The sequence below is a fragment of the Tachypleus tridentatus genome, chromosome 11, assembly GCF_004210375.1.
Source record: "Tachypleus tridentatus isolate NWPU-2018 chromosome 11, ASM421037v1, whole genome shotgun sequence".
Classification (NCBI taxonomy): domain Eukaryota; kingdom Metazoa; phylum Arthropoda; class Merostomata; order Xiphosura; family Limulidae; genus Tachypleus; species Tachypleus tridentatus.
Window position 1 is genome coordinate 35,553,379 of NC_134835.1, and position 12,074 is coordinate 35,565,452.

At 35.7% G+C, this 12,074-nt stretch overlaps 1 protein-coding gene across 12 annotated transcripts in view; it reads left to right on the plus strand.

Annotated features, from left to right (window-relative positions):
* Positions 1–11,579, plus strand: part of LOC143231919 (protein TANC2-like) — a 123,244-nt gene extending 111,665 nt beyond the window's left edge. For 8 of the 12 annotated variants that reach the window (XM_076466758.1, XM_076466764.1, XM_076466767.1 and 5 more), the window contains 2 exons: positions 7,296–7,481; positions 8,115–11,579. In XM_076466758.1, the coding sequence (XP_076322873.1) occupies positions 7,296–7,481; positions 8,115–8,247 (319 nt within the window). In that variant the 3' untranslated portion in view covers positions 8,248–11,579. The remainder of the gene's footprint in view (positions 1–7,295; positions 7,482–8,114) is intronic. The other 4 variants (XM_076466763.1, XM_076466768.1, XM_076466760.1 and 1 more) reach the window with 1 other exon arrangement.
* Positions 11,580–12,074: the final 495 nt, after the last annotated feature.

Here is a 12,074-nt window from a genome sequence, read left to right on the forward strand (position 1 = left end):
CACAGTATCAAAACATTGGCTGAAATACTTTGTCTGAAGAGTGAAGGCCCTTTTATAAAAAAACGTTTTTGCCAAAATGTCTGAAATCTTCCTGTATGCTCTACTCTTCTGAAAAGCAATAGTAATTTTGCTTTAAAACCAGCACACATTTTAAATTATATCTTGTATCTAAAGCATTTATTTTTATGATATACTCTGTCTCTCTTAAAACTTTTATTTTCTGATAAGTTAATGTTATAGTTTGTTTGTTTTTGTAGTTAAGCACAAAACTAAACAATGGGTTATCTGTAATTTGCACATCATGGATATCGTAACTTGGATTATAGAGTTTTTAAGTCCGCAGATATACCGCTGTGCTGCTGGAGGCTACAGTTGTAGCTTGTTTCATGTAATTTGTGTGTAGCTTTTCATATTGTTACCTACTCAAAGTTTACATATAATTACTTGAAGCTATAATAGAATATTGATTTACTAGCAACTTGGTAGAGAAGGCAATTTTTTCATCAATCTGTGGATATATTTTAGAACATTTACTGATGTTGATGGCGTTTTTTTGGTCTCTAGTATAAATGTTCTTTCAGACATACAATTGTAACTATAGTTTTCATCCGAGTCCAGCAGGTGTCCATTGTGATCCTAGCAGTATTGAAAATTGGAAGTGTAAAAATTCTAGCACGAATGATGTAACTATCTATGTAGCTGAAAAACTGCTTTATACTGGGAGAGGACCTCAAGCCACTTCTATATTTCTACACATGTATGGAATTTGGCTAAATATGGTCTGATGGCTAGTTTTCCTTGACTTGGGTCCAAAGCTTTATGGTTTGCTCCATGTTGTCTCAAGAACACTCATTCCACATTTAGGGACTATAATTTTACTGTCAAATTCTATGTTTCAGTCATATAAATATAAGCCTGGAGGCACTGTTAACTAGCTAACTGCCTTCCTTCTGATCTATTAGTTCAAAAGTGGGGAGGGCTATTCCCAATAGCCCTTTGTGTTGCTTTGAGAGAAACTTTTAAAACTGACAAAATATTAGAAATATAATATACCTTTGGCACTATATATATTGTGTAATGAGTATCATATACTTTCAGTTTATGTAGACGAGGTTATAAACTATATTTTTGTGTAACCCAATAGTAAATTTGTGCATAAACATTAATACAAAATGGATTTTTGAAGTGTTAACTCAGGAAAGAATTGTGGGAAAAGTGTATAATGAATAATTGTTATTTTAATGAAATTCTGTATAGTGAAATAAGTGAACATAAAAAGTATTCACACAGCTGATAGCCTTGGATTAACATGGGGTAGAAATGAGACAATATGAAATTTCATTATGTACTTTGTGGATATACATATATTAGGCAGCCATGAACCTGGAAGTTCTATGGGTTAAGACATTTCAAAAATTATCCACAGAACCAGGGAAAATTGTGGCCTCGTGTTGTTTGGCACTTCAAAATCAGCATACACAACCAAACCCTGTTGTGCATAGCTATGTCAGTTACTGGCTCATGTTAACATAATTTGAAGCAGCCATTTTTATTTTTGATAAGCTGATAATTATCTAATTCATTATAACAAATTAAATCAAATATTCTGTTATGAATAAAAATGCAACATCGAATTTCTGAAATACAATAAAAAGCCCAATTTATCATTATATTTGCCCTGATGAGGGTTGGAATTCCCAGACACCTGTATTCATAGACAGGACAAACCGAATGATAGATTGGGTTTTGTATTAAGTTTTAGTATCTTAAACAGCTTGTCTGCTGAATGATATCAATTCATGATGATGAGAAACCAACTTGAAGTGATAATGTATTCCTAAGATGGCTGGTATGGATATTAAAACTTTAATTAAAAATAAACTACAGAAGAATGTTTCGACTATCTTAGGTCATCCTCAGTTATATCAATGTTATGTATTCTTGTGTCCTCAGAGAGGAACACCAGTACGTCTGTGGAGTTACAATGTTAAAAACCAGGTTTCGGTGGGGCAGAGTAATTTTGCACATAAATTCTTAAATCATCACTAAATATACTATGCATGTTTTATTATCTATTATCAAGTTACATTATACTTACTGGAAGATATATTTCTATGATACCTTAATTCTTAAGTAATTATGTTAATTTATTACCATTTACAGTTAGACTAACTTAACTCACTTGTTCAACAGATGAGGAAAGGGGTGACATGGGGGGAAGTCAGATTTGAGAGCTAACCCCTCTGTGTCAGACCCAGGGGACCATGAGGGTTTATATACATGCATAATGTTTCCTGACAGTCAGTATATCAGTTTGATAGTTATAAGCGAACACACACAGAAAGAGATTTGTTAAAGGATGATTTAGATAACATCAGGGTTGATGCAGACACTTCTAAACTCTGAAAAGTCATAAAAATTAGGTTTCGAATGTTCAGGCCTGAAAATTACTAAACGTTCATGTTTTTAAAATGTTTGGTTTCAAATTTTACAAACACTAAACTGAATTGTTGTATTTTTAACTGAACTTGCTAAATCCTGTGGGTATGACAACTTTAAACATTTGTTAATTATGACTGCCCTAAATTTGTACTGTATTGACTTAGCTGTTTTATGTGATTGGGAAAAAATAACAACTCTAAAACAAGGCTATGTTTATTCCTTCTTTGGGAATGTCCTGCTATTTACACTGCTTTCCTCACAAAGGCTAACAGGCTAAGAACTTCAACCTGTTCTATAGACCAATGGAAAGAATGGAACAAGTAACACGACAATATTGTTTATATTAAGATGAAACAAAAATGTGCAGTAATATAAGTGTCTAATGGCCTGAACTTGCATGTACAGCCTAAAATTTTAGTGCAAATAATTTGAATATTGAAGTAAAAGAGAAATTGAGCCTAAAATAAACACAAGTCATTCTGTGTTGTAAATAATTTGTGATTGAAATTTTGAAATAAGTAAAAATACTTTGTGCCTCAGGGTCAAGCAAATCATTAGCTGATGCGAGGAATACTGTTTTCAAAGACAGTCAGATGTTCACCTATGACACTGGAACCCTTGCTGAGTTGATGTAATAAGGCTCTCACGTTTTCAACAAATTCCTCGTGTAATGCACGAGGTGTTTCTCCAGAGTAAAATTCAATGCATATTCTACAAGTTGCTTTATATATAACATGTTTATTATGCATTTATTACCTGCTCTTGTATCTTTAGCAGATAATTTCTGGATGGTATACATAATGCATCAGTATTTATTTTAAGTTTATGCCTGATTTTCGTACAAGTCTTATTGGTAACTCTGACTTTCATACAGCTTATTCTAAGTCTTTAAATGTTAGTAATGTAGAGATAGTCCAAATTGCAAAATTGTGGATAGCATTCTGTTTGCATGTTTTCAGCTTTCTTTGAAGCATTTTCGAAAGAATCGGAGATAAAAATTTACGTGAATAACCATTCGTCGAGAATGTAGAACTGTGAATTCACTTTCTCGTTTTCATTTCTTTGTTGATATTTTTGTTGCCCTTAAAATAATTATTGGTTAGAATAAATTGAAATAATTATAACTATTCTGGAGTTTATGGTTGATTTTTTCATCATTTTTTTTTCCATGTTATTGACTGTTATTCTAATTCAAAGATATATCTGAACACAGTTACAAGATCTCTAAAAAAAAAAAAGGACTTGTAGATGTAACCCCTTGGTGTGGATTCCTGTACATGGTGAGGGCACCTCCCAGGGAAGGTTCTGTTCTTTCAGCTTAACTCCTCTGGGATCTAAGCATCCACTTATGTGTTTGCCTTTCATGGTGACCCGTGAAAGGGAGGAGAGGATCCTGGTAGTTCACGGGTCCAACCCCAACACACCACTTTGGCCTTGAATTCCTGTAAACAGGTGGCCTTGGGGTTGCCCCCCCCTTGAGTCAGTCGGCTTGTCCACTTGGGCTAGGGTTAACCAAGTACCAGTATTGAATGTTCTCAAAAATTGTTGTGTACATTGTATATGATGCTAGTGTTTGAGTATAGTGCTCACAAAGTCCTGGCATTGCTGCAATGTCCTTGTGTGGCATTGTAGTGCATCCCCTCATAGGGCTCCTTAGTGGGTGGGGTCATTGGGCACCGAAATATTCCTTTTTTTCATAGATCCTACAAATAAAATAGTTAAAAAAGAGTCCATAGGTAAACGGCTACATCTTGAAGATTCTGAGCTGCAATCTTCAACATCTGTAACACCTGTACCTCACTTTCTTATATTGCATTCATTTTCAGACAAACCTTTAGAACAAATGTCTCCCTTTTTCATTCAGAAGGGACTAGAGGGACTTGCTGGCTCTCCAAAGTCAGTAAAGAGGATTGGGGGTATACCTATTGAGGTTACACCTCATGCCACTTTAAATTCATCATGAGGAGCTATTGTTGAGAGGGATTTGAAGAACATCCCTGAGTCAGCACTTCTTGCTGGTTTCTCCAGCCAAGGAGTTTCTGCAGTGAGGCATATCTTCACTTGTAAAAATGGAATTATGGTGCCGACCAATGTCCTCATTTTGACATTTACGTCACCACATCCGCCTGCCACCACCAAGGCAGGTTATCTTAATTGCAGGGTACAGCCATACATTCTAAACCCTCTCCAATGTTTCCAGTGTCAACGGTTCGGTCGCTTGAAGATGTCTTGTCATGTCGTGGTTCCTTGACATGTGCTCATTGCAGTAGTAAGGACCATGATGCCTATGAGTATGAAACAGACCCTCATTGCATCAATTGCAATGGCTCTCACCCGTCCTACTTTTGTTCTTGCCCTAAATGGTTGGAAGAAAACGAGGTGCAGCGTTTGAAAACGATCATAACATTACTTATCCTGAGGCTAGAAAATTGTTGTCCACCACTTCATCTCGGATGTATGCTGCTGCATTTCACTCCACAACTACAGTGGGAGTGCAGACAGATCTCTCTGTGCCTCCAAAAGAATCGTTCTTCAAGCAAATAAAAAGTCTTTTGACCTTCATGGTAGGATCCATGGAGGTTGATAGATCTCCCTCGAATAACGACAGTAAGGAAAAAAGACATAATCGTAAACAGAAGGGTTCTCCACCCAATTCGCCTACACATAAATAAAAATGGCCACATTGATACAATGGAACTGTCAAGGCTTACGTTCTAATCTGGATGACATCAAAACACTGATTGTTTCCTACCATCCTGTATGACTTTCCTTACATAAAACATTTCTGAAACCTGCTGATACGGTCACCTTTTGGTGGTTTTCTTTGTACAGAAATGACAGGCTGTGTGATGGACGAGTGCATGGAGGGGTGGCACTGTTGGTTGATCAGCATGTGCTAACCCTGTCTTTGCCACTCGACACACCCTTGGAGGTCGTAGCCATCCGTGTTTCCTTGGGTCATACCATCACTGTTTGTTCTGTCTACCTGCTGCCTGGTCACCTTTTGGTGGTTTTCTTTGTACAGAAATGACAGGCTGTGTGATGGACGAGTGCATGGAGGGGTGGCACTGTTGGTTGATCAGCATGTGCTAACCCTGTCTTTGCCACTCGACACACCCTTGGAGGTCGTAGCCATCCGTATTTCCCTGGGTCATACCATCACTGTTTGTTCTGTCTACCTGCTGCCTGGATAGACATATGATCAATCAGACCTTGATGTTCTCATTGAACAGTTCCCATCTCCCCTTGGGGATTTTAATGGACATCATCCTCTCTGGGGAAGTGCTGATATTGTTAGGGAGGGGTTTTTCAAAGACAGTCAGATGTTCACAATCCCACTATGAAATGACTGAGTATTATTCGGTCTAAGTCTTACACTGCTAAATTAGGGACGGCTATAACCCTCGTAGCTTTGTGTTCCAAAACAAACAAACAAAACTTGAGAAATACGTCCTTGGATAACACATCCACTGGTCAGCTCATCCCACCATGGCTAAAATATCTTGTAAATACATATTAGTACGTTGCTTTCACATCGTCAAACTTAGCTTTAGTGGTCTATTCCGCAAAGCGCCATTTGTAGATTGGTATTCGTAACGAGTTTGTGACATCATCATCATAGTGATAACGACTTCGTGCCAGCTGGTAGTCGACTTGAAGTGAGCAACGCCTTCCCTCTAGTCTTACACTGCTAAATTAGGGAAATTAGAAAATGGCCGGCTAGCCCAGATAACCCTCGAGTAGCTTTGTGCGAAATTCAAAACAAACAAACAAAACTTATTAGAAATAACGGACAGATAAGTTAATATCTTGTAAATACATATTAGTACGTTGCTTTCCATCGTCAAACTTAGCTTTAGCTCTTTACTTCTTCTGGTCTATTCCGCAAAGCGCCATTTGTAGATGAGTAATTTGTATGACATCATCATCATAGTGATAACACTTTTCTTCAGATCTTTCTTTATTGTTTGTTTGTTTTGAATTTTCGCGCAAAGCTAGCCTTCCCTAATTTACTCCTTCTGGTCTATTCCGCAAAGCGTCATTTGTAGATTTGACTAGAGGGAAGTCATCACCGCCAGCTCTTGGGCAACTCTTTACCAACGAATAGTGGGATTGACCGTCACATTATAACGCCCCCACGGCTGGGAGGGCGAGCATGTTTGGCGCGACGCGGGCGCGAACCCGCGACCCTCAGATTACGAGTCGAACGCCTTAACCCAACTGGCCATGCTGGGCCTCCGGCATGAGACGTCTTCAACAAAGAGACGTCTTCCGTTTCATAAGCGATGGTGGGGAAACTGGAATTACATTTATTCTTAAGTGAGGAAGCTCTCAGTATATGTAGAGAAAAAAACTAATGTATATTCAAGAAACATCAGTGTTACCCGCTTCTCTTAGATGTTAAGTGGATTCTGTGATTGCTTCTGTCCTCTTTGTATTATGGTTGAATGTCTTTCTATTCCCATTTTATCAATATTATTATTATTACATGTAGATAGACGAGGTAGAAGTGCATTATTATAATCAGATTATAAGGAAAAATGGTTTTAATTAACCTAAAACAGGAAAAGCTGAAATCAGTGTGTAACTCGTGAAAGTTCTATAATTCTGATGGAAAAGTTAGGAAGAAAAGTTTGAAACATTATCGCGCTAATATTCCTGAAGAGGTTATCGTATTGAATTAAAAAGAAACAGAAACATTGTGGTTATTTTTTTAAATCATTGGTGAAAATGTATGATTGACTCGATATTATGGTTTCAGTGGGCGACAGTCGCATTTTAAAATAATTTATTGAATGTTGTGCAGCATACCATGTTTGACTAATTTTATAATGATGTTTGTTTGTTTTTAGTCACCTAGAAGCTGCTCTTCTTGATCTGAACGAGGCGTTGCGCTTAGCCCCACAGAATCAGGATGTCAGAAAAATGCTTATTCGTGTAAAAGAAGAAATGACCAATGCGCATCAGGATGCAGGACGTTATACAACGATGTCAACTTCCTCTTCGAAAACAGAAAATCATAATGGAAGCTTAAGTATGTGAGTTGAGCATCAGTATTCTTGACTGTAGATGGGTTGATTGTGGTCTAATGGATAGCGTGCTCGAACGTTGAATACGTGAGTTCAAGGTTTGCACTCTATTGCTGAAAAAAAAAACCTCTCTTGTCTAGTAGATCCAAAATTTTGGACAATTGCTTGTGTAGCTTCGTGTGAAAAATTGAAGAACATATAAATAAATTGATTGTAGATTTCAAATAAAAACTCTCGGGTATTTTCTTATGCCTGAAAGTTTTATAAGATATATTTTTTTTAATTTCTAGAAGTAGTATCGTGGATACTGAAATGCTAAACATGGTTGGAGAATATGTTTAAAAACGTTTAGTATTGCCAAATTAAAATCTCTAAGTGATCCAAAGATCACAGAAATGTTTTTTCCAATGCTGTTTATGGTCATAATTTATTTAATTGGGGTATGCGACAATAGGTGATTGAAAAGCATGGAAATTCTCTGAATTACATATTTTCGAAGAAGAATTTACGAAAATTGTCAGTTTAACTGAGCGAGTTAATCGTTATTTTACAAGAGAAACATCTCTAGCTTTTAGTCTTTACTTCTTCATTTTTCAGCTTATCCAAAAAATTGTCAAACGAGATTTTTTTTTAATGTTTTAGGGACTTTGCGAAACTAAGACCTTTGAGTGAGTCAGCAGAAACAGTCTTGGCTACAAACATCACCAGCGCCATCTCACGGATTCCCTGCAAACCATTAGAGCATTCGAGACACGGAATCGAAACTGCTATTTGAACATTCTTTTGTGCTCTTTTAGGCTTAGTTTTTGAAAATTAAGCAAGTTACGTCGTTCAAGTTTAAATTAAATTTTTGAGGTTGAGATAGCTTTAATTTTGTAAAAACTCGAGAAAGACGAAGGTTGTTGTTTTGTACCAGGATTGTACATAAATATTATTCATTCTAAACTAGGTAAAAATATATGTTATTGGAGTCTATTGTTACCTAGTCTGGGTTATGTACAGAGTTTGTATGTAACATCTGGAGGTGGTCTGAGGGTCAAAAGCTATTATTTTCCTTTCAGGCAAGTTTTTAATCACATTTTCATGGCCCAAATTGGCATCTTATTTGACTAGTCATTTCCGATAAAATAAAATATCTCTGCCGTTTTAGTAACTCTTATTATTTGAGTTAATTATATTTTATGCAATAAGGTATATGCACAATCAAACTTTGTAACTGTCCAGAAAAGGTTTTCAAATCAAAACTTTTAAGTTATATGGCGTTGTTCGAGGGCACGTTTCAAACTTTTATGGTTGTCCTAACCAATCGTGTAGTTTGTTTTTTTTTTCCTGTAGGGTTTTCATATTTTTCAGTTCATCACGCTTCCAAACACTTATCATTAAAATAAAAGTTTGTTGCATGAGGTTTAAAATTTAATGTCTGTAAGGGACTATTAATAGTAGAGAACTTACTAAAAGTACAGGTTTTTCACTGTATTTTCGGTCCGAATACACTCCATATCGCATTTCTGCTTTATAGTAATCATTCCCAGTTTGTGTTTGTGATGATGTATTACATACGTTTTTATATTATTTTCCAAGTTATCTGGGTTGTAAGAATGCGTTATCGGGTTAATGGTGTTAGTAATGTAAGGAAAGGACAATCTGAGAATCGTACGAAAGACTAACAAATACAATGTCCGTTTTTACGGAATCCCTGTTGACAACAATATTAAGCCTTTTTTTTCTGATATTGTTAGAATGGTCAGACGCGCAACATCACATCTGTCTGATCTTAACTGGTGTAATTCGAGCATGGTGGGAAGACTCTTTTTTTTTTTACTTCCTACACTTTACTGAGACTTTGCATTGAAAGTTTGTTTAATCACGAACTATAACCTGTTTATCTGACATTGCCAGTATATGAGGAATCTCCTATTAAAACGGGGGCATTAATTTTAATATATCTTTTTCGTGCGTATTTTAGGCCTAGCAATTTTATAGGCCATAGCATGCGTTCTCTCGTTTTGTTTTGGATTGTGTTATTCTTAGAGGAAAATTGTTGTGATAGTGGATCATATCGTTGTTTGCATGTTACTTGAGAACATACAGATGATTTATTTAATAGTTTTACAACTAAAACTTGGACATCTATCAGATTACAACATCTATTCATTATTTCCCAAACATTTTGTATTTGAATAATTTACTGACTAAGGGTAAAATTAAACACAAACTTCCCGTCATCATTTAGTCGTATAAATAAAATGTGAAATCATGAAAAAGCTTGAGAAAACAAGTACAATAGCTGGAAAAGAAACTAAATAAAATGCCATAGAAGATTACAATGGAGGCTTCAATCTAAAACGATTTCATAACTGTTGAAACTTGTTCAAACTACAATAGGATGGTATACCAGATTCATCAAACTATAGGTGACTGGTTGAATAAAGAATACTGATAAAATAAACCTCTCTCGGGTTTATTTTTAGCGTATCGTTATTTTTTTCTTTTTTACAAAACCAAAAAAAAATTGAAATATTATGGCTAATCTTCCCAAGGTTTTATGTAGACTAACTCTTGCAAATTCCAATCTTCTGTATTTCTCGTTTAATATTCATCATTTATGGATGTCATTAACCACATTTCTCTTTAGCCTAACTTCCTGGTTAACAACTTTTTTTTAGTGGTAAACTTATGGGCGTTTTGACGCTTACAGATGTTGAAACTTCCCAAAACACGACTTATATATAGAAGATATAATTTTGAATAATATATACGTTTGAGCTTGAAGATAAAATATAGTTTTCAAGCTATAAACAATAAATATTCCACTCCGATAATGTTTACTAAATATTTGTTTCAAAACATGTTATATACAGAAACTCTGAGAAAACAATTAACTATACTTCACCATTTCTTCGCAGTCCTGAATAAAATTGCTTACTACTTGTCATCTGGGTGAGTCTGACGAGGGTTGGTTACCCTAACGGTCATTGCCATCTTGTTCATTTTTAGTAATGTGCGACATCGAAGCTAAGTTTGACTTACAAGATGGTGATGTTTTTTTTTTTCAATTTGTTTCGAACTTTCATTGTATTTCTCCTAATAACATCATCCTTGGATTGTTTTGTGTGTTCCATAGTAACAGAAACATAACCGAGAATGTTTGTAAAAGGCAATTCAGATCATACGGTTAACGAGATGGTTTCGCTGTAACTGGTCTGTCGGCGCGTGTCAACTTTGTTTCTTTGCTTTCTTTCTGTTTTAGAAATGCCTATACGAAACAAGAACTTTCAATAGATTTGGATTATCCAGAAACTCAATAGAGTAAGAACTAATGGAGAAATTTCCACAGGTGTTAGGGTTCCCTTCTCGTTATTAGAAAAACTGCTCTGTGCTTTCTCTGGGCCTTCCAATAGTAACGAATTTTCTAGTATAGTTTATGATGTTTCAACTTTACAATTCTAAGCAGTGGGACGTAATGAACACAATATCTTCAGAAAGATGGAAGTGAAAAATGATCAATAATAAAAAAAACAAAAACAAAAATTACTGAATTTTTGTTCAAGATTGCTAGAAACCCCGATAACATAAAATTACGGACGATTAGAATGCGTGATAACGTATGTCACAGAAAATACGATCTTTTATGGATTTGTTACAAAGAATGTATCGCTTTGATAGAGTTGTTATAGTGTGGATTTTCAGGAACACTTTGTGAACTAACGAGCTGTTATGCCTAATGTTTGATTTTTTTTTCTTTTATTGTAATATGTACAACAAAATAGCGTTTTGAAAACTTCGTACTGAAATATAAATACAGATAAAATTGTCTAGAAAAATATTTATTAAATTATGAGTTCATATTAGAAACTTGGAAAATATTTTTAAAATTTGATTTAACAAAATCACTCTCCTTGTACGAGAAACACCATAAAATACTGTTGTTCAGTTTGTGTTAGCTAAGTTATTGAAGAGAGAAAAGCTTGGAAGTGTTAAAAAAAAACATCTAAAATTGTTTATTTACGCTCTCAGTGGTCCTATTATCGTTAAATTCTTCGAAAAGTGCAACATTTATTTCGAACCTGCATGAGAATGCTGTGGAAAATAAAGTTTTATTTCATACGTTGTTTCATGTTCTATTTTATTTTTATTTTTAGCCAAAGTTTCTTATTGTTCACTGAAGACGAAGCCCAGCATGGCCAGGTGGGTTAAGGCGTTCGACTCGTGATCTGAGGGTCGCGGGTTCGAATCCCGGTCGCACCAAACACTTTCAGTCGTGGGGGCGTTATAATGTGACGGTCAATCCCACTATTCGTTGGTAACAAGAGTTGGTGGTGGGTGTTGACGACTAGCTGCCTTCCCTCTAGTCTTACACTGCTAAATTAGGGACGACTAGCGCAGATAGCCCTCGTGTAGTATTGCGCGAAATTCAAAAACAAACAAATAATCACTGAAGCCGAACTATACAGCTATAAATACAACGTATCGTTATATTAATTGACGTTCGGTGGATAAGTGATTAGTTTGAAGGCTAACGTTAAAAATCTAGGCTTCTTACTTGTGGTGGTAACTGTACGTATAGCCCATTGTGTAGCTCTTTGTTTAATAACACATTAA